Source organism: Leopardus geoffroyi, chromosome E1 (genome assembly GCF_018350155.1).
Source record: "Leopardus geoffroyi isolate Oge1 chromosome E1, O.geoffroyi_Oge1_pat1.0, whole genome shotgun sequence".
Taxonomy (NCBI): Eukaryota; Metazoa; Chordata; class Mammalia; order Carnivora; family Felidae; genus Leopardus; species Leopardus geoffroyi.
The window spans coordinates 53,675,517-53,696,870 of record NC_059330.1 but is presented as its reverse complement, the minus strand read 5'-3'; the positions used below and the strand labels follow the sequence as shown (position 1 = coordinate 53,696,870).

Here is a 21,354-nt window from a genome sequence, read left to right as displayed (position 1 = left end):
GCGTGTACGCTCTCTCTCTCTCTCTCTCTCTCTCTCTCTATCTCTCTCACTCTCACTCAAAAAAATGAACATTAAAAATATTAAAAAAAAAAAAAAAAAAGTTGGACGCTTAGCCAGCTGAGCCACCCAGGCACCTCGGAGTTTGCTTTAATTCTAAGAGAGAATTAAAGTTTTTTATAATTAATTTTCAGAAGTTCTGTTTTTCTCCTAATGTAATCATATTGCCCAGTACCGGGAAATAAGATGTGAGGTGTTTGAATTATGTATGCCAGAAGTAAATCACAGCTACTTCTGTAAAGGAAAGATAGTATACGCCTCTCTTCCTAGATACTGTGAAGGTGAAGAATGTGGACTGACTTGCCTGATTAGTTCTGTAAAGAGAAACTTTTAGTCTACTTGTCCATTTTCTTCCTGTCATTTTTGTAGGTGCTATCTCTGCTTCACAGATGGGAAAATTGGGGCACAGAAAAAGAAAGTGGTTTGCCCGGAGATACACAATTAGTAAGAGGCAGGGTCTATGATTCCAGAGCTTGGCTGGTGAGCTCCTTGCTCCTAACCATGGTACGTGCCGTGTCACAGAATACCGGACGGAAGTTCTGAGAGATTTTGCTAAATATATCCAGAGGCAGCTTAGGTCTTAGACTTCTCTCAAATCATAGGAACAAGAAGAATATTTTTCCTCCTCCTGTCTTTTAGCTGGAAAATACTTTTCCAGGTTAATGCTGTGATACAGTATTAGCGTGAAAGCAATTTTAGATCTCTAGTTAGAAAAAGCGAAGAACGGGAATCTACTCCCAAAACCAAGAGCACACTGTATGTTACCAACTTGATGATAAATTATATTAAAAAAGCTAGATCAGATGGACCTACATCATCAACCTGATAATAAATAGCTCTTTCAAAGCCTAAAAAAAAAAAAAAAAAAATACTAAAGAAAAAGTGAAGAAATTGGGGTCTAATGGTTTTTTTAAAATTCTAATTGGTGTTTGAAACAAAGACCTTAAATTTTAACTCCAGCGACTTAGATTTAATGACTTGTGGGCCTGAGGATACTATTAAAAAAAATTTTTTTTTAATCTTTATATTATTTTTGAGAGAGAGATAGAACGTGAATGGGGGAGGGACAGAGAGAGAGGGAGACACAGAATCTGAAGCAGGCTCCAGGCTCTGAGCTGTCAGCACAGAGCCTGACACGGGGCTCCAACCCGCAAACTGTGAGATCATGACCTGAGCTGAAGTCAGAAGCTTAACTGACTGAGCCACCCAGGCGCCCCTTGAGGATACTATTTTAAAATTGATATATAGTTTACTGGTATGGGAACCAATTTTTTTGTAACACCATGCTAGATGAATTGTTTTACTTAATGTAGAGGTCAGGTTCATTTTTCTGTTCATTGAGTGAAAAGTGAAGTCATTTGTCAATTTGTGTCTTCCTATCGGGTCCCGTGGAAAGGCAGTGACATTCCCTGATCTTGGACAATTATTTGGATGGGTAAAAACTAGCTACATTTAAATTTGTTCTCTTAGGGGCTGGCCTTTTTGGTTTGAATTTTATCTTAATTTGTAGTAATGCTTTTTGCTTTCAGTTTCAGTATCTTTACTTACAAATTACCTCAGACGTTTCCACATAAATCTGGCTTCTGTTACATAGGATATAAAAGGTGCTGCTACCTGAGTAAATAGAAGCAGTACATCTTTTAAATGCAAAGACCTAGGTTTGTGGGTTTAAAAAAAAAATTTTTTTTCAATGTTTATTTGAGAGATGGAGAGAGACAGAGCATGAGCGGGGGAGGGGCAGAGAGAGAGGGAGACACAGAATCCGAAGCAGGCTCCAGGCTCCGAGCCGTCAGCACAGAGCCCGATGTGGGGCTCGAATTCATGAACAGTGGGTGAGATCATGACCTGAGCCGAAGTCAGACACCCAACCGAGCCACCCAGGTGCCGCAGTTTGTGGGTTTTTTAAAAAAATATCTTTAACTTACCAAGATCATTTTAATTTTTAGATCACTATAAAGTGTAACAAGCAGAGAGAAAATGTGGAAGAAAAGCGAAGTGGCTTACTTTGAGCAGCCTCTGTCCTTTTTTTGGGGGGGGGGGTCTCTATTAGAAAGGGAAAGTTTTCATGTCATAACTCTAAAATCCCAGGGATACTCTTGGAGTGCAGAGATGTGACAAAAAGTAACCAGGGGAACCCATGTGTCATTACAATTAGGATTCTCTCAATCCATTTATCTGAACTGATAAGAATTAGTTGAATATTAGGTTATCTTTTTTAGTAGTGTGAAGTTCGAGGACAGTGGGATTCTTTAGTGTAATTTTTAAAAAAGTATCTGAAGTTTCTTAGTTTTGCTCGTTCTCCTCTTCAGTCTGTTGTAGGGTAGCAGGTGCATCCTTAGAGATGGAAGGGTTTGGGTGAAACTTAGGTGTGTGTTGTGTTTAAAATCCTGTAGCAAATGAACTCTGAAATTAACTTCTAAGACAGTCCATTTAAAATGGAGTAACAAGCCTTTCAAAAGTTAGTCTGATTTTTAGCATACATTTTAAGAAACTTTGCCCCTGGTTTAAGTCCTTGAAGTGTTTGTAATACATCATGTCAGCTCACAGCACAAAAAGCTGCACCAAGTGGTTTCTTACTGACATTGAAGGCCAAGTTTGTTAAGTAATGAGACTACATACACACGTTTTTCTATAGGTCAGGATTATTTTTTGGCCTGTTGAAATTTAAACAAAATGAAGTGATAGATTAATAGAACATTTTAGTTAGGAAGGAACTTAAAACATCTGGTGTGGTCCAACTTGATTTTATAAAGGAAACTGAGACACAAAAAGGACATACTACCTGTTGAGCGGCACAGAAGAGTGACCACCTGCATTTTCTTTCCTTGCATAGTTAGAAAGTGGTTTTAATTAGCCCGCTGAATTCATTTGGAATCTTATGGTCTCGCTGATAGTAGCAGACTTGGAGCTCTCTTAAAACATTGGGCACTTGGGAAACAGAAGTTTCCATTACATGCTCTGATAGACTTGGCTAGGGTCCCTCACTCCAGATTCTGCACTGGAGTTAGAATGCACTCCATCATGACCCAGGAAGGGAGTGTGTGTGCAGTGAGCAGGAGTCCTTTGGTCTTTTGAGGCTCACATAAATTTAAAAGCAGCAGTGAATGGGGAGATGGAGGTGATGGGAAGCTGGGGGCTGAAAGAAAAAAAAATACGTAGCTAGTCTGCTTTTCTAAGTAAGAAGAGAAAACAGGGTTCGCCTTGGTGGCTTAGTCGGTTAAGCGTCCAACTTCGGCTTAGGTCATGATCTCCTAGTTTGTGGGTTCAAGCCCGGCAAGGGGCTCTGCACTAACAACGTGGAACCTGCTTGGGATTCTCCCCATCTCTACCCCTGCCCCACTCAAGCTTGCATTCTCTTTCTCTCGAAAGAAAGAAAGAGAAAGCATGCAGCTCTAAATAATAGATAGGCACAAATATTCTGGTTCTCTCTTTATGAAGCAGAGAGGCTCAGTAATTAATATTCCTGCTGGAGGGCTTTCTAAAGATTATTAGCAGGAACAGTCTTCAGAGTTGTTTTGTTTCTACCATAGGTATACATGGGTGAGCTCTGAAACTGACTTCACCTGCTGGGAAGATGGAACCTAGGGGTAGGACGAGCTGAGGGGCCGAGAGTTCTTGACTCTCCGCTTTATCATTTGCGCCCTGGGGACTGAGAAAATGAGCTTAACATTCATGTCCTGTGTCAGGATTTATACTCTTTCTTTCTGCGGAGGGAAGTGTCCCTCTGCCTTTCTGTGTCTGCTCTACCTCCTGAAAGCACCCCCCACCCACCCTCCCGCCCACTATGCCTCCCTTCTCTGCGTCTCTCTAGTGTCGTCTCACGCCCCGTCCTCTCATGAGCCCATGAGGGTGCCTTTCCTTGCAGATCTCCTCGCTGCCCGGCCCATACCCGTACCGCTTCCTTCCCTTTCCCAGCGGCTGTCTGGTACCTTCAGCCCAGCTGGCGCTGTCCCACCTGTCTTCCGTCCCCTCCGCTCTGTGTCCCGGCTTCTTCCCCGACCCCCTGAAAGTTCTCGCAAGGCTCGCCCGTGCTCTTTCCATTCCACAGACACACACTGAGCACGGTATTTGCCAGCTTGGATGTCTCCTTCATTTCCTCCTTCCATCTCCCTTTGGGCTGTGACACACATTACCTTTCGTTTACATTGCCGCAGTTCTCCTGGGACCTGCTTTCCTGCTTGATGCAGAATCCTCACTCCTGAGGGTAGATCTGGGCAGAATTAGGTGCAGACCTCGGGGCACTGGATCCGCCAGCCATAACCTCTCATGGATGTTTTGTCTGACTGACTGCGCCCGCAGTGGTCCAGCCCCACCACACTATTAGCTTTGCTCCCCGAACACTCCTTCCTTCTCATTTTGCTCTCACTGTGCTCCCAGTTCGTCACAGCTTGCTTACTAAAACCCTTCCTCCACCTTCCCGGCCCACTTCAGACACCGTTCATTTCAACGAGCCTCTCCTAATTCTTCACCTGCTGCAGGGTTCCCGTTGCCACAGGAGCATGACAGTAGGATCACTATCAGCGGCTGTAGGTGGTTTTCACTTTTTAGTATTACAAACAAGGCCAGGCCAGACATTTGTGTACCTGTCTTTATAAAGTTGGTATAAACCAGGGGCACCTGGTGGCTCAGTCGGTTAATCGTCCAACCTTGGCTCGGGTCATGGTCTCACAGTTCGTGGGTTCAAGCCCTGCGTCGGGCTCTGTGCTGACAGCTCAGAGCCTGGAGCCTGCTTCGGATTCTCTGTCTCCCTCTCTCTGTCTGCCCCTCCCTTGCTCATGCTCTGTCTCTCTCTCAAAAATAAACATAAAAAAATAAAGTTGGTATAAACCATGTCTTTACGCAAGAGTTTTAAAAGGGACTAGAAATCACAGGTATGTTTGTCTCCCTCACCCTTTTTCAGTATCTTATGTGACCCATTTTAAAGAGCTTTTACTTTTTTGCAGAATAGTGTCACCTTTGCTATTATAGTGTGAAATAAAATTTGAGATGGGAACTTGACTTACTACAAACTGATTCTAGTTCTTGCCTTAATTTTCAGACAGTACCTGTAACGAAAAACAGTAAAGAAAACAGACTAAGAGGAAACAAAGTGTTCTGTGCGGTGGGTTTCTTATCTAGTGTAGTAACTGACTTGTTAAATAGCCATGGCCTTACCAGGTGCAGGAGAGCCGCACGTGTGGGCTGCTCCACTCTAGATTAGGAGGGGCCTTAATGTAAGAAAACAATTTTTGGTTTTGAATCGTATTTGACTTCTTAAGTCTTTTAAGTAAATTTAACCAGTGCTGTAGCTAACCGTACCATCTGACTCCATTCAGTCCATTTTATAATGCTTTCATGTTTGTGTTTTTTTGTAGACAGATAGCTTGTCTTTTACTATCTGTCGGCAGTGGGATATGTGACCTGTTAAATAGCTCAAGATGACTTCTGGACCATGATGATTCGTGCTTTAAGTGTTATTAATAATGGATATCTTTCATGGACGTTGCATTCTCTGCTGTTCTCAGATATGTTTATGTACCTACTGTTAGGTGTAACTTTTGATCAGAAATGGATAAACTAGTCTAATTTTGAAAATCACTTTTCAAGTTCTGTCTGGAAACATTATTGAAACACTTATTTTTATAATGAAAATACACAATAACCACATTGCAAGAATGTGATAGTAAAGGGTAGGAAAAAAATAAGCAACTTCAGTCGCTCCATCCTAATATAACTACCATGGCCAGTTTTTCTCTAGTCTTTTTTTCTGAGGTGCAGATTTTACACAGCTGTATGCAGACTTTTCAAAACCAAGGACTTTGTGTAAGGGAGCAGGAGTTAGATGTATCAAACGACTAAGTTAAGAAAAAGCATACACTAGATCATTATTAGAACTCTGTTTTCTCCTGCATCGATTCTTTTCAGTACAGTATCGTATTGAGTTGTGAATGGAAGAAGGGTACTGCTAGTCATTTATTTGAAATGCACTATTTAAATTGTCAAATATCAGAATTCTGAAATGGATTCTTACCATTGACTTCCCTTTTGAGAACCCTAGCTCTTACGGATCTCTGACTAGCTTCTTCAAGACAAGTAAGACATCAAGTCATGTTCGGTACCTTAAAAAAAAAATTAGGCACGCTTGTGCATGCTTGTGCACGTTTGCCCACACACATCTGGAGCTGCAGAAATGCTACCGTAACTTAGAAGAAGTATGTTGTAGTCTTTCAGGATGTGTGTTCTGCATCCAGGGGATACCATTTTGTGTCCATGAGATGATAACCACGAAATTGTCCCAGATTTTTTGAGACTCGTGCCCAGAAGCCATTTTATTTGTTAATGACGTCTGTCCCCTGTACCAGTGATTGATACTTTGCCTTGGAAGCTGAACACTTCCTCGTTTGATGATTGGACATTATCGGAATGAACGATAAAATTCGCAGGTAGAGAAGATGTGTAAAGGCACTCGGGTGTAGTGGAGAGGGTTTGCGGTCAGAGGCCTGCACTTGAATCCTGGACCCTGCCGCTTCTGGGAATGTGAGGGGGATCTTGGCCCCACTCAGCCTCCCGTGGTGGTCGTGAGGATAGAACGAAGTCTCCTAGGTGACTGTGCTTTGTGAAGCTCTAAAGCCCGCGGTCTGTTTTGATGCTGGCGCTCCTCAAAGCAGATGGCAAGAATACTCTCAAATAGGGTGTTGGGAATGAAACCACGGTGAAGTTCCGAAGAAACAAAACAGCCTAACGGAGCTCCCGTTTCTTTTTCCTCCCAGTCTTCGAGCAGCGATAGCGGCGGCAGCAGCAGCAGCAGCATCAACAGCCCGGACAGGGCAAGCGGGCCGGAGAGCAGCTTGAACCACGTGGGCGCCGGGTCCGGCCCTAACACCCCTCAGCCTGTTCCTGAGCAGTCTGCACTGTGCCAAGGCCCTTACTTCCGCATCAACCAGACCCTGAAGGAGGCCCACTTCCACAGCCTACAGCACCGGGGACGGCCTCCGACATGATGTGCCGGCGGTTTCTTGCCTTCTGTGAAGGGACAGCGCTGTGCAGATTTGATATTTCAACTTACGATGTTTTAAAAAATTGCACAAAAATATGCCTGTTGGCTTTTCAGTCTATATTTGAAAGAGCAGGTTAACAGGCAGTTGTTTACTTGTGGTTTTGCTGCACTATTGCAATTTCAAAGGGGCTTCGAAGCAATTTTTTATAGGATTCTTTTGAGGGTGGGTATCACATCCATGTCGAGGTAACGGTATGAGGAAATCTCATCTGCGTGTTGAATCCATAGTTTGTCCAGTTCAGATTGGTTTCCAAATCTGTCGATTAGAAATTCTACTTCATGTAAAAAGGCCTTTTAACAATGCGGGATCTTCAATTTTTTAAATTCAATAAATCAGCAAAGAGTATCTAGTTTCCATGAAAAAAACCTAAGTTTTTTTTTCCAAAATTTAGAAAGCTTGATTCAGTCTTGCACTGAAATTAACTGCCATACTACCTCTTAGTATGTAGACATCCTGTTGAAAGTACGCTGTCCTTTCTAACAGGAGAACAATCAGATCCAAGTTAGACCGCGGAAAGGAAGCACCCTTGCTAATAACTATCTTCTCTCTTTGTTATATATTTGTATTTCCAGAGAGAATCTCTTTCAGACTTGTATACCCAGATAACTTCTGCTACCGTTACTCCTCCAAAGCCTACATCTCAGACTTAGTAGAAAACACTGCACAGATCTGACAGTCAAGAAGTACATAACGAATGACCTTTGTCTTACTCACAGACTTGTTCTGCCAGCAGCTTCTGTGATCTCACTGGGAGTCCGCCTTGGGGGTCAAGAATTCAGGTGCTGCTGAACGCTGACCAAGTGTAGGCTCTCTGAACTGCTGTCTGAAGTCACAAGTATCGTGAAACTGTCAGACAAGGATTCACTTTATGCTTAAAGCAAACCCCCAGCAGTAATTCGGGGGCCACATTCCACCGCTGAAACTGGAAAGACTGGTGTGGCTTAGAAATAAATGAGCAGAGGCACCGTTAGAAGAAGTGATGTAGTATTTATTTAGAGAGGGATGGCTATGTTCCCATGTTATTTAGTCATACTAGAGAGCCAACCTAGCTTGAATAACGAAGGCGTAGACGCGTCTTCTTCCTCACTGACCAGCTGTCTGAACAAGGAGCCAGGGTGCGTCGGGTCACCTGCTCGGGAGAGTGCCGGGGGGCCAACCTGCCACGCATGTAGAGGAAAGTGCCTTAGAGTCTACCCAGCCCCTCCTGCCTGTTCACCCCCCGCCACTGCACTCGGAGTCCACACAGCACACACGAGCAGATCTGAGAAGCACGGAGAGCTCTAGGAAGGGGCCTTTGCTCTTTGTCAAGATTGGCAAAGGCCGTCGGGGACAAAATGCGATTCTATTATGTGACACAACTAACGCTTCCAGGTGAGAACTCTCCTGGGAAAAGGGTAAACATATGTACCTCCTTTCCCTGGTCGGTTCCTCTCCTACCGACAGGACTTATGGTCAATTACTTGAAGAGACATTCCGAGTTCGGGGGGAAGTTCTGGCACAGGCCCATGCTCGTGGAGGGGATGGTCTGTGCAGGAACTCGTTCTCTTCACTACCATCTCCCACATTTGACAACCAGATGTTTGATGAGAACTGGGTCTTAATGGGTTCGGTGGCGGGGAAGATGGAAAGGATACGTTGCTAATATTTTGTCTCACAAGAAAGCAAACACAACTAAATGCTGAAAGAAGACAAGCTGTTTGGGCTCAAACGCGTGTACACAACACAACTCAGAAATACCCAGGAGGACTCTTGCGGGCTTAATGGATGGCAGTCAACTGAAACAAAACGCGCATTAACAAGAAAATGTCAAACTCAGAGCAAATTCCCTTTAATTTCCCACCCAACTGAAAGAAATGGAAGAGGAAACCACCACCAGAACAGAATGGTTTTTTCCCCAAACAAGTACAGTCATCACGCTGGGTTAGCAGTTAACTCTCTCACCCTACAAGAACTAATCTCCATCCTGTCCTGCCTCTTTTTTACAGCCTTGGCAGTCTGAGAGAACGTTCCTATTATGAGGCTACTTGACAGTGTAAATGGGCATCTTTTAAAACTTCTATCAGCTCGAGCTAGTGAAACCTTGTACTTCTCTATTGCGCCGCCATTAAAAGCAGCATTAGTGCATTTTGTCATTCGGTTCTTTATCTATTTATTTAAGGGGGAGCTAATTGGGTGGTTTGGTGGGAGGTGGGGACAGGATCAACAGGGGTGAACCCCTCTGTGCACTAACCTGGGTTTTTGTTTCGATGCTTCTGCTGGTTGATTTGGCCTTTCGGGTACTTGTCATGCTCAGTGGAAGAAGTCCGAACCTCCAAGACAAGGTGAAGGAATTTCAGGGGCATGAACAGGAAGCTTCGGGGCCCGGCTAAAACATCTTTAGAACCATTACCTGATCTGACTCGATGCCAGAGGCAGTATGTTATGGGGTTCTTGGGAGTTGAACGTGTTGCTCCTGGGCGTGAACTGATTCTCTGTACCAGTGACCAATCCAAACAGAACCTGACAGACGAGAAATGGAGCGCAGTAACACGCCGGGTTTTTTACTGTCCGGTTGAAAAGAGAAAAACCCCTGGCTAGTAATCAAGCTCTACTTTGTTTCCGTCCAGCCTTTTGGGGAACGTTCTTTTGAGTGTGTTAATGCTTCAAAATTACCTTTTTCACTGCCCACAGGTCAGAACCTTAGAGTCACATGGCTCTTTTACTTCCTTCTCTTCCTGAGGCCTTGACCTTCATAAAACCTTAATAATCCTTATCTGCGCCTCCAGGGGTCAGACCGTGGTTGCCTCAGCAGTGAGGTTTTATCTAATCCTCTTTCGGCCCTTGTAACTAAACTGTGCGGTTTGGGTCCCGCCCCCCTCCCAGCACCACCTCCAGGGTATTAAGTGCAGAGGCAGGTTGGCGTGGTAACCTGAGCCCGCGTGCTTTCACACCGAGCACGTTTCTCACGTGACTTACAGAGGTTCGCTGCGCCAGCCGTGTGAGGTTGCTGTTGAGGTGTGGTGTGAAGACATCCAGGTCAAACGGGTCAATGAGTGTTTCCAGGGAGTCGGCCACTTTCTCAATTCTGAAAAAAGGATTCTGATTTCCTTTACCCCGTTTTCTAGCTCAGAAACGCCCCTTAGGGCGATTCGATGCTAAAGAGACCCCGTATTTGGACGTAGTCGTAACTGCTGGCTCGGGACCACCTGTCACTGCCCGTGGTACTTGAAGTGATCCCAAGAGCTTCCACCTGCTAAGATGTCTGAAGTCCATTCCTTCCTCACATTGTTAGGGTCAGCGCCACAGGCTCAAATTCTGCCCAAGAGCTGGTTGGCTGACTCAGAGGAGAGAGGAATGAGATTCCACCTACCACACTTGACCATGGCATTTACCCAGCAGGTGGCCATTCTTTAGCTGGTAATATGAGCACTTCCTGTTTAAAACAAATACAACCAATGCACGACGAGAGGCTGCCTCTTGGGGGCTTTCTGGAACGGGCTGTGTGCACTTGGGAGAGCCGGTGGCGGGAGCCTACCTGGAGTCCTGCTTGCTGCGGCCACTCTTCACCTCCTCACCCTGGCTGTGAGAATGATGCTGAGATAGCGCAGATCATAAAGCAGCTGCAGGGCCCGATTCTGGGTCATGGGGAACGCACCTTCTTTCTGTAAGTGAATATCCCACCCCCACCTGTTAAGGGAGACTTGTGATATGAGCCAAATAAACAGCTTCATGCTTTGGTTACATGCTTTGAGTTACAGCTTATTCCAGAAGCAGCCGCTTTTATATTCATGAGGGCAGTTCAGTCTCACAACACCAACAAAAAGAACAGGTTATGTTCGAAAGTTTGTCTTAAACCAAACTAAAAACCTTAAAGGCCTTGGGGGCTGTAGACTGCCCTTTAAAAGGGGAAAAAGCTCCTTGTGTGAAGGAGAGGCATTCTGAGGCAGCTCAGGAGAGGAGACTTCGCTGAATTCTTCCCCAAATCAGGAGGTGGTCCTGTCTTTAAAAAAATTTTTTTTTAATCTTTATTTATTTTTGAGAGAGAGAGACAGAGTGCGAGCAGGGGAGGCTCAGAGAGAGAGGGAGACGCAGAAACTGAAGCAGGCTTCAGGCTCCAAGTTGTCAGCACAGAGCCCGATGTGGGGTGCGAACTCACGAACCCAGTGAGATCATGACCTGAGCTGAAGTCAGATGCTTAACTGACTGAGCCACCCAGGCGCCCTGGTGGTCCTGTCTTTAAAATGTCACTAATGAAACCGGGACATCAACCAAGGGCAGAGCGCTCCGGAGAAGGGGAGGGTGGGTGGAGGGCTGGGACACAGGAGCTCCCGGAAGCCGGTACCTCTGTGTGCCACATGCTGCGCTGGGCACGGTCCCCCTCCACCCCTCCCAAGCAGCTCTCTGAGTGACCGCACCTGACTCCGGAGAAACGGAGAAAGCGTCACAATTTGCCCAAAGCCGCAGCATGTACTTGGCAGTGCTGGGGTCGGAAACCAGGCCTTTTTTCTTTCCCACTGAACTGCCTTCTAGTGAACACCTGCTTGATCCTCGAGAAGGGGTGTGATGAACTCACGGCGCGGGAAGCCGCTACTGATTAGACAGCCTGCGCGGAGTGTGAACGCTTGGAATCCTTGATGGGAACTGCCCAAGCCCCAGAAAAAGCTAAGGTGTTTATTTCTGTTTTTAGCGGGGAAAAAATTCAAACACCAACCTTCACCTGTTTTCCTTCTGAAAGTTTCTCATAGGCAGCCACCACCTGGACCATACAGCTTTTCAGCATCTCCTGCAGGGTCACTTTTGGCAAAGCGTGGCCTCCAACCCGGTTAATTTCCTGGCAGAGGCTAAACAGGAAGGACTGGACATACCAGGATGGCTAAAAGAACAAAGGAACGTCGAGTCACCAAGTTGCGCCAGTTGGTAAAAGTGGCTCCGTTTATCCCTACTAGCCTCATGTGCCGGGACCTTGACCCTCCAGTCAGCCCCTCACAGCAGGCCCGGTAACAGATACAAGTGACAATCGCTGCCATCCCCACGGTGGCCGGGGGCTTGGCCTGGCAGGTGGCACTGTGCTTTACGCTGTTTTCACTTTAGGGTAAACAGCCATCTAATGAGCAGAGCCCGGGACACACAAGGAAAGGATCGTTAACTGACTGACTCCTCGGCCCTCGGTCCACTCTACCCCCATGATGGAAGTTATAAACACCACTTCTGGCTCCTCCTCAGAAGCTGTGTGCTGACTGATTTTCTCGTCTTTTCCCTCTCCGCAGAGTGAGCTGTTTGGCCCTGTCCAGGCCACAGGTGCTCCAATGGGGGCACCTGCTAACCTGTGTAGGGAGTCGGATTGTGGACATGATGCAGCTGCCAGACTCCGCTTCCTCCTGGATTTCTAGTTCATCCCAGCTGGTGGCTGTGGCCAGGATGGAGCCGGCATCGTCTAGAAGTAACGACTGGGTGAATCCGTGAGCCAAAACCTGGTAATAAAAGGCAAATGTCCAATAGGCCCCTTAGCTCCTCCATAGGGCGTTTCAAGCCACCAAGGTAATCTTGAGACCAGCTTCTGCTGCTTAGATCATGTGTGCCCTGCTGAGTGGAAACGTCACTCTTGGGCTGATTCCGTGCGGCAGTAAGGGGAGTTTTGTTGTAACTACCCTACAGATGTCAGCGGCCACCCTTTAAGATGCCAGTGGAGACCCCAGAGAACATGATACTCAGGTTGAAGAGCAGGAAATACAGACCCTTGCCCCGAGAGGTCTTTCTTTTATTCTTATCAGGGGGCAGGAGAAAAAGCCGGTGTTTCTGTCTCTAAAACCTAGGCTAAAAATGTGAACGGAGAAATGCGTACACGAGAGCCATCTCACTATCGCAGAGAAGTAAAAGTAACTGCGTGAAATAAGAATCATTATTCCCTTACTGCGGAAAGCCCTCGCTGAGGCTGGCCAGCCTGGAACGTGACAGAAGGGAGGCAAACGGGGGGTGGCCGCTGAGCACGGGAAGAACCCGCCGACGGGTCGGTCACTCACCTTCACAACCGCCGAGCTCCACACGCGGTAACCCATCACGCTCTGCTGCAGGAGGAGCTCCTTGACTTCCTGCCACTTGGCCTGCGAAGGAAGTACTTCCCGAGTGGTCCCCTTTCCCTGCTTTTTCAGAGCCTTAGGGTCCCTTGCCGGTTTCTCAGAGTTCCTGGACTTTCCCAAGACGCACTGCTTCAGATGGGGACACAGCTCTCCCAGCGACTGGCAGAGTCTGGCCATGAAAAGGACCGCGTGCAGCTGGACACTGTCGAGGGCATCCCGCTGCCCCTGCACCACCTGCTCCGTGCCGTGCAGCTCTGCCCGGATGCAGGCCGTGATGCGCTCGATGCATGCCACGGACTGCGCCTGCAGCAGCTCCAGCACGGTGCCGGCATCCGCGTACCTGTCAAAGGCACAGCTCTTGGCTTGCACGGGGGAGACGTCCTTGGGCGGTGACGAGTCCGCAGAGGGAAGGTAGGCCAGGAGGTCGTCCAGCTGAACCTGCAGTTTCGCATCCAGGGCAGAGCAGAAGTCCTGGACGCAGGGGCTAACCGCCTGCGCCTTCATGGAGAGCCCGCTGCCGGCACGCGGCCCCCGGTGCGCCACGCTGACCCAGGCAGCATCGGGAGGCAGGTCCTGGGGACTCTCGGACCAGAGGAAGAGAGACATGTTATGCTCCAAGTGGATGTGCTTACTCGGAGTGGAGCTGCTGGTGCTGCTCTCGAGCTCCTGCAGGGCGGAAATGAGGAGCTCCTTGCAGCCGGCAGAGATGGAGTCAAAGCCTTCTCTTGTCAGGGTCTGAAAGAGAGCAAGAGGAGCGAGCGTTCCAGTCGTGACCCGTCAGGACATCTCAAAGCCACGGCACCAGCCGGCACGCCGTCCTCGCGCTCCGCACGTCCTCCGGCACGCTCAGAGAGCTCACGTGGTGTCGGCAGAGAACGGGGTCGTTGCTGACGGCCCCGGACACATTCCCGACCCCCCGACAGAGGCTGCTGCGTCTCTTTCTGTATCACAGTGTAGATCTCTGCTCATTTCTATGGTTCGTTACCCAGAAGAGCCACCCCTGAGTCAGTCAGCAGACAGAGGACAGACTCAGGGAGTGACAGAAGTGACAGTCAAAAGATCACACTAGGACGGGCCGGAAGACAGCCGGACCGAGTGATCTCACCTGTAACCGGTCAAGGAACAGCTGCCGCATCAAATCCTCCCAGAACAGGAGTGGCTTCTCCAGAAGCCGCTGACATATCACGTCCCAGCTGTGGTTGGTGGACTCATTGGTAAGTAATTCCCACATGGCATCCCGGATCCCTGCGAGCCCTCTTATGCTCTTCACGTAAAAAAGCAGGTTGGTGATCCCATTTTTAATGTCTTCATTACACCTGCAACAAAGTCATTTTTCTTGGGCTTTATTAGACTCGTGGTTTTCACACCTTTCTTAAGAAAAAGAGCAGGACTCCAATGGAAAACCTCTTATTTGGGTCCCAATATATAAACGTATATGTATCTCAGAGTAATTTACCAATATGCACTAAAGACAGCGTTTCTGGCTAGACTGGGGGATGGGGCCCACCCTTGCCTCCCCGAGGTATCTACCTGGAAGAACGTCTACGGGCCACTAGAATGGCTTCAACGTTTGTTTGTTTGTTTGTTTGTTTGTTTGTTTGTTTATTTATTTATTTATTTGGGACAGAGAGAGACAGAGCATGAACGGGGGAGGGGCAGAGAGAGAGGGAGACACAGACTCGGAAACAGGCTCCAGGCTCTGAGCCGTCAGCCCAGAGCCCGACGCGGGGCTCGAACTCACGGACCGCGAGATCGTGACCTGGCTGAAGTCGGACGCTTAACCGACTGCGCCACCCAGGCGCCCCTAGAATGGCTTCAAAAACCGCTGCACTAAGTAAAAGCTTAGGAGTGGCAGAACTCTTGCAATCCTGTAGGTAATATTTTGGAAGGTGAATTCCTTCTTGGTTCTCCTACAGCGGGGCTGACCACCCCCCTGAACCCCCCGAGGGCAGTGACAGGTGGCAGAGTGAGTGACTGGCATGACCCAGCGGGCGGCACGCAGAGCATCACCTAGAAGGTCCGGCTTTCCCCTCATTCCTCCGTGGCCTCACCGGCCCCTCTTGTGGCTACGTGAGTGGGTCCTGCCAGCCTCGGGAAAGTCCTGGCTACTTACATGTGGATCCATTTCCGCAGCGTGTCTTTCAGGTACTCCTGGCTGATGGGCTGTGCCAAGGTTCGGAGAGCCGGCTGGAACTGGACGACGGATGCCGGCAGGTGTCTGGACCAGCTGCACAGTTTCACCTCCTCTTGCAGAACACCGGCGCCCTTCCCTAAGAGAAGGCCAAGTGACAGGTAATCGGTGCCATCCTTTGGAAGGCATATTACAACCTGGACCCAGAAGGAACTTCCAAAAATCATCTCGCCTTCCTCTGGCCAGGTCAGGCCGCACCCCTGAAACAGGGGGGAAAGAGAAGTACAGAATAGATGTTCCTCAGGGAGCTGGCAGCTTCCCGCCAATATGGACACCATATTGGTTGAGAAGGTGAAAGGCAGGGAGGAAAGGTGCGGGGTGAGGCAGGGGGAAGGAGCAGTACTGGAGTGCCCTCCACGTCCTAGAGGCAGAACTTACGTTGTCACAAAATAAAAGGCGATCATTTCCCTTTCCTCACCATCCTCCGACCAACCTGGAAGAGCTAAGAACTGAAGACCACTCATCCTGATGAGTGGCTTGTAGCTCCTTAGAGGTGACCTTTCAAGAAGGACACCAGCATCCGCGGGGCAACTCTGGGAGGCAAACACCCTCCGGAGCTGGAAACACAGGGGTCCTTCTGAGGTCCCTTGTACTTGTTCTCCAAAGCCTTGACAAATTAGCCCATAGGCACCTTTCATGGGAGGGGAAAGGATGAAATGGAAGCACCTAGAGGGAAGCCAAGGCATAAGGAAGTGGCACCCTAGCTGGAAGAGACTACGTAATACACGTTTCTCGGAAAATGACCAGATGGCTGTCCCCACTTTCTACTTGTTTCCCTTCTACCTTTGGCCGTGTCTCCTCTGCCTGACCTCTGAGTTCTGGAGTCCCCTGAGGCACAGTCCTCTGTCATCCTCTTCCTGTGATGATGTCACCTATCCCCAAGGCCTCAGCCACAGGCACAGATGTGTGTCTCCGGCCAGACCTTTTACTGCTCTATTCTGGACCTGTAGCCGCCTGCCCAGTGCACACTCCCATTCCAAGGGCTCAACGGTCTCCAAAGCAGTATTTTCAAGAGTGAGCTCATCATCAGCCCTTTCAGACCAGCTCCTTTTCTGATAGATTCGGACACCTCCTTCCCACACCCTCCACAGCCAATCTACCAAATCCCCTGCTAAACAGACGTCCAAGTTGTCCAACTAGCCCCCATCGTCTGCCACTTAGGTCATGATGACAGCCTCCCAAGTGAGCTCTCCACATCCACTCCAGACCCCATGAAGAGCCCCTGCCACATAAAAGCCAAATGAGTTTAATTCCAATTAGGATAAATGCGATCAAATAAAAGCACAGGACGTATGGGGACATATAACAGAAGGATGTACAAGCCTGGAAGGTCTTAGAAGGCTCTCCACTGTTCTCTGGGTAAGGTCCAAACTCCCTAGCCTGGTCCACGCAGCTCTGCATTATCTGGTCACATCTGACAGACTGGCCACATCTCTTCCCATGCTGCTCTTGACCCTACCCCATACCCTTAGCCTCACCTGCTTGCGTTTAGTCCCTCAAATATCCTAACACCTTCCTTGCCTCAGGACCTTTGCACATCCCATCCCCTTTGCCTGGAACTCTCTTCCTTGCCTCCCTCATTTGACTAACTCTTACTGAACTTTCAGATTTTAGTTTAAATACCATTCTCCAAGGAAAGCATCGTTGGTGAAGTCCCTCCCAAGTCAACTTGCGCTTGGCCTTTATGACAGTGGCCAATGTGGATATCCAACAGATGTGTGTATATTTGTGAGTTCGGTATCTGCCTCTACCGCTAGACTGTGACCTCCACGAAGGTGGGGTCCGCATTGGTCCCACGCGCCGCCGTATCCCCAGAGCTCGGCACCGCAGCAGGCAGACGGTAGACGCTCAGTAGACAACAGGTGAATGACCAGAAAATGAGAAAGGCTGGCCAAGAGCTCACCGGTCGGATGCTGGCCCGTGATGGTCTCTAGAGTTGAGAAGAGCAAGCCGCATGGCAGGGACGGATCTGGCAGCTGGCCTTCTGGTAAAGTGTAGAAAAGAGCATGAGCCTGGTTCAGAGTGGTGGCCAGCAGCTCCACTAACGAGCAGACCTGAGTCTTGATGCCAGTACCTACGAGAAGAAACCACCCTCCTGTAAACAAGTTCCTGTGGTCAAATGGGAAACAGGGAACACCCCAGAAGCTTCGGTCTCCCTGAGCTCATGCGTCTCCACTCTGTTGTTTAAGGACCACGTTTTGGAAAGAAGCCAAACCTACTGTGGTGCGGCTGGTTGAGGAGTTTCTGAATAGCTGCCTTTCTGGCCAACAGGAAGTCTGCTAGGGCCTGGCGAGGAGAACTCTCTTCTAAGAGCATTATCGAGCACAGGGCCTCGGCTACAGCCTGGTCAGACACGGCTTGGCATTTGAGCAGCAGCTTGCTTTCGTGCAGAATAGTTGACCTAGAAAGACGATGACAGAGGTCAACGGGGAATTTTTTCCATCTTGGGAAGAAGAACCTTGGTCCATCAGGAGAGAAGACCTCTTCCACGACCCGGTAGCGGTGGCGCGTGGCCGTGCCCGGAGCCGGTCGCCACGCCGGGTCCACTTACCGGAAGTGGCTGGCCGCTGCGACCTGCCGGATGAGTATCGGGAATCGCAAGAGGACGGGGCTGTATCGGGAGCCAGAAGAATCCAGCTGGAGCAGGCTGTGGAGGTGGCAGCAGAGCAGGTACAGCTGGGTGGCATGGAGGTACTGAGAGGCCTCCATGGAGCTCCAGATCTTCTCAGGAATTTCCAAGAGTAGCCTGATCTGGGCAGCCATGCTGTAGAACTTCTCCTGGGATGGCTGCTGGGGCTGCAGGGAAAGGCACAGAAACCACGTCAGAAGAACAAACAGATGCAGGGTCAGCGTTTGGCAGGCTTGGGGGGAAGCGCCGGGGTATCGTAGGGCACAAGCTTTTGTTAAGGCTGATGCCGCTCGGCGAGGCATCAGAGTTTGGGGCAGAGAATCAGCAGAGACAGGAGTCCTGTCCAGCCGCACTGGCTTTTCCTCCCGGTTGGGGGTACCTTTGCGCGGTCTCCTGGAGAGGTGGACTTGATCTGGTCCTCCTCTCGCAGTCTAGTGATCAGCGAGCCTCGAGAGGTCTCCACGGCACAGAGCCCTGCGGACCACCATTCGAGTGGGCTTTCTTCTTCCCTTTTCTGATGTTCCGCCTTCCCCCATTTGCTCCTGCTTCTCTGAGTGCTCAATAGACTTCTCTGCCAGCTGTTCTTTCTTTTTTTTTAATTTTTTTTTTAATGTTTATTATTTTTGAGAGAGGGAAAGACAGAGACCAAGCAGGGAAGGGGCAGAGAGAGAGGGAGGCACAGAATCGGAAGCAGGCTCCAGGCTCTGAGCTGTCAGCACAGAGCTCGATGAGGGGTTCAAACTCACAGACCACGAGATCATGACCTGAGCCGCAGTCGGCCGCCCAACCGATTGAGCCACCCAGGCGCCCTTCTGCCGGCTGTTCTTTACCGCCCCTCCGCGTGGCGCAGTCCTCACGCCTCTGCCCACCTCAGTCCACGATCCTACTCCAGGACTCTCTGCCCTGAAGCATCACCTCTAAGCAGACCACCACTATCGCGTCTTTTTCAGCCCTCACCACTCTCCTGCGTCCCAGGGACGCCTCTTCTGCTGCCTGCCTGCTAAGTGTCACTGCCATTCCGTAATCAGTATGTCCAAGGCGAAATTCACTGCCCTCCCCAAAATCTCAGTCATCTGACCTCCAAACATATCTCAGCACACCACCACTCTGCTCCCACGTCCCCAGGAGATTCATGTCCTTCCGGTGGTTCTGCTGAGGTCTCCACTACTAGGTTCCAGGATTCTAATGCAGGTCCTTATCGTCTCCCACTCATTAATCCAAAAACATTTCGCTCATGCTGCGTTCATTCTCTACCGCCTCCGATCTATCCTTTACCTTTGCCTTCAGATTAATCTCCTTCAAAGGGAGAGCCTTCTAAAAGGCTCCTCGCTGTTTAGTAACTTGGCCTGGCTGTCAAAGATTTCCTGTCCTTCCAAGTACCTTCTTCCAGGGACCCTTCAATCCGTTGGTTCTACTGTGGCGGGGAGGGGAGTGATTTCATCCTCTCAGGAAATATCTGGAAACATTTTCGACTTTCAGAAAGGAGAAGAGGGGTACTACTGATGTCCAGTGGATCAAGGCCAGGGATGCTTATAAATATCCCACAATGCACAGGACAGTCTCTAAAACAAAGAATGATCCAGCCCCAAATGTCAGCAGCACCAAGGTTGAGAACCCCTGCTTTAATCAAACTGATTACCGATTTTTAATTGTCTTTTCATACTCCAGATCCATATTCCAAATCTCATCCATCACAACGGCCCCTCCTTACTGAGAAAGACTAAGCCCTGAAGTGACTTCCTTCAGAAATATTATAGTAAATGTTAGTAATTATTTTGGAATCAATCACACATTATCCTAAAATGTTTTCTATTGCTACTCTGAAGCATTTACATTTTTCTCATCAACTTTCCATGGACTTAATTCCTTGACTAGATTGGAAGCTCCATCAGAGCAGGAATGGCGGGGTGGGGGCAGGATTCTGTTTCTTTGTGCCTTCAACACAGAGGGCACACAAATATTTGTGAGTCTGAGAATAAATCAGAAATAATAACTATAAAAAATAAATATATTTCTAAGGTCAGGCACGGTACAAGTTACCTTTTAATAAACCTGAAGCATAACTCCGTTATAGGAAAGGCTGGCCACTAAAAGGAGGCATATATAAATGAACAGAGGAGAGGGATGAGGTTTCTCATTTCAAAAATTAGCAAAATATTTCTAATCTTCTATGGTTCCGTTGTGTGAGCCCTGGCTACTGACTTGGATTTTTCAAACAGGGTGTATTAAAAAGTTCCAAACTGGAGCTAAATTGTAGTTTTGCAACTTGTTCTAACATGTCGCTCTAAGGTTCCTTCTCCCCACGTTGTTAAGAACAAATTCCATGTTTACCCTTCTGACCCTCCCTACCCCTTCACTTTGTCATCCTTAAGTCAACATTCTTTAGGAACACAAAATGCTGCTCCGATATTAGGATGAATTTAGGGCTGAATCCTTCCACATCAGGCCTAATCGTTAGCATTTTGGGGGGGAAACACTTAGGGTAACTTGATTAGAATAACCTTAGCTCCCTAAAATGAAAATGTTCCACTACTGAAGGATGAGAGCTTGATGGCTGGTACTGTCGTGCAACGACTCCAGCAAAGGGTAGAACAGGTGTTTGGGATCATGGAACTTATTCTTGGGAATGCGGTGGGCTCAAGACCGGGATGAGGAACGACATAAGGGGAAGGGACCAACGTAAGGGAGAGATGTGTTCTAAGAATAACGTCAGGAAACATTATACAGGGATGAGCTGAACTGTCGAGCGAGAGACCCTGGCGTTTCATCTAAAGCTGGAACGGAGAGCCCAGCGAACCCACGAGGGAGGTGAGAGAATCTGGGCCCGGAAGTCAGGGAAGGTTCCTGAGCGGAATGGCGGATCAGCAACCAGCGCAGGCAGGACAGCTGTGTTCCCCCCACCAGGAAGGGAGTCCAGAAATGCGGCTGCAGGCTCTTCCCTCGGTAGGTGAGGCTCGCGCGGCGGGGGCGGGGACTGGCCCGTGGCCGCCGGAGGGCTGGGGCGGGTCCGCGGGGGGCGGGACCGAGGGTGCGGGGCTGACCTGCGGGTCCCGCGGCGGCAGGGGGGCGGCCGAGCCGGCTTCGCGGAGACGGGCGCAGTACTGGTCGGTGGCCTTCACGGCGTCCACCAGTCCCTCGGCGCAGCGGCGCATCTGGCCGATGGTGTCGGCCGCCTCGATCAGGTCGCGGTACCGCTCTCCCACCATTTGCCGCAGCTCCTCTTTCTTGTGCTCGATCTCGGCCCGAACCTGGCGCTCCAGCCCGCGGATCTCCTCCGCCCCATGTGTCTCGAAGAGCGCCGCGGGGTCGCGCAGATCCAGCCGCTTCAGCGCGGGAGAGGTGGCCGCGGCCGCCATGATAGACGGGTCAGTCGGCCGACGGGTC

The 21,354-nt window shown here is 49.1% G+C and overlaps 3 protein-coding genes across 15 annotated transcripts in view; 2 read left to right on the top strand and 1 right to left on the bottom strand.

Moving 5' to 3' along the window:
- The window catches only part of FAM104A (family with sequence similarity 104 member A), a 17,012-nt gene extending 7,794 nt beyond the window's left edge, over positions 1 to 9,218 (top strand). For 2 of the 6 annotated variants that reach the window (XM_045489595.1, XM_045489599.1), the window contains exons 3-5: positions 427 to 561; positions 5,096 to 5,158; positions 6,807 to 9,218. In XM_045489595.1, coding sequence (XP_045345551.1) covers positions 427 to 561; positions 5,096 to 5,158; positions 6,807 to 7,037 — 429 coding nt within the window. In that variant the 3' untranslated portion in view covers positions 7,038 to 9,218. The remainder of the gene's footprint in view (positions 1 to 426; positions 562 to 5,095; positions 5,159 to 6,806) is intronic. The other 4 variants (XM_045489598.1, XM_045489601.1, XM_045489597.1 and 1 more) reach the window with 3 other exon arrangements.
- COG1 (component of oligomeric golgi complex 1) lies at positions 8,062 to 21,354 on the bottom strand. The gene is given in 15 exon segments (XM_045489573.1): positions 8,062 to 8,251; positions 9,325 to 9,403; positions 9,484 to 9,593; positions 10,050 to 10,158; positions 10,609 to 10,651; positions 10,654 to 10,735; positions 11,785 to 11,946; positions 12,398 to 12,544; positions 13,094 to 13,885; positions 14,256 to 14,466; positions 15,264 to 15,420; positions 17,245 to 17,415; positions 17,561 to 17,742; positions 17,893 to 18,137; positions 21,012 to 21,354. Coding segments are annotated over 15 exon segments (2,943 nt in total). The 5' UTR covers positions 21,327 to 21,354; the 3' UTR covers positions 8,062 to 8,113.
- Positions 15,329 to 21,354, top strand: part of SLC39A11 (solute carrier family 39 member 11) — a 429,657-nt gene continuing 423,631 nt past the window's right edge. For 3 of the 8 annotated variants that reach the window (XM_045489588.1, XM_045489582.1, XM_045489589.1), the window contains exons 1-3: positions 15,329 to 15,442; positions 19,639 to 19,726; positions 20,698 to 20,917. In XM_045489588.1, coding sequence (XP_045345544.1) covers positions 20,824 to 20,917 — 94 coding nt within the window. In that variant the 5' untranslated portion in view covers positions 15,329 to 15,442; positions 19,639 to 19,726; positions 20,698 to 20,823. Of the gene's footprint in view, positions 15,443 to 19,632; positions 19,727 to 20,697; positions 20,918 to 21,354 lie in introns of those variants that run through there. The other 5 variants (XM_045489587.1, XM_045489583.1, XM_045489580.1 and 2 more) reach the window with 4 other exon arrangements.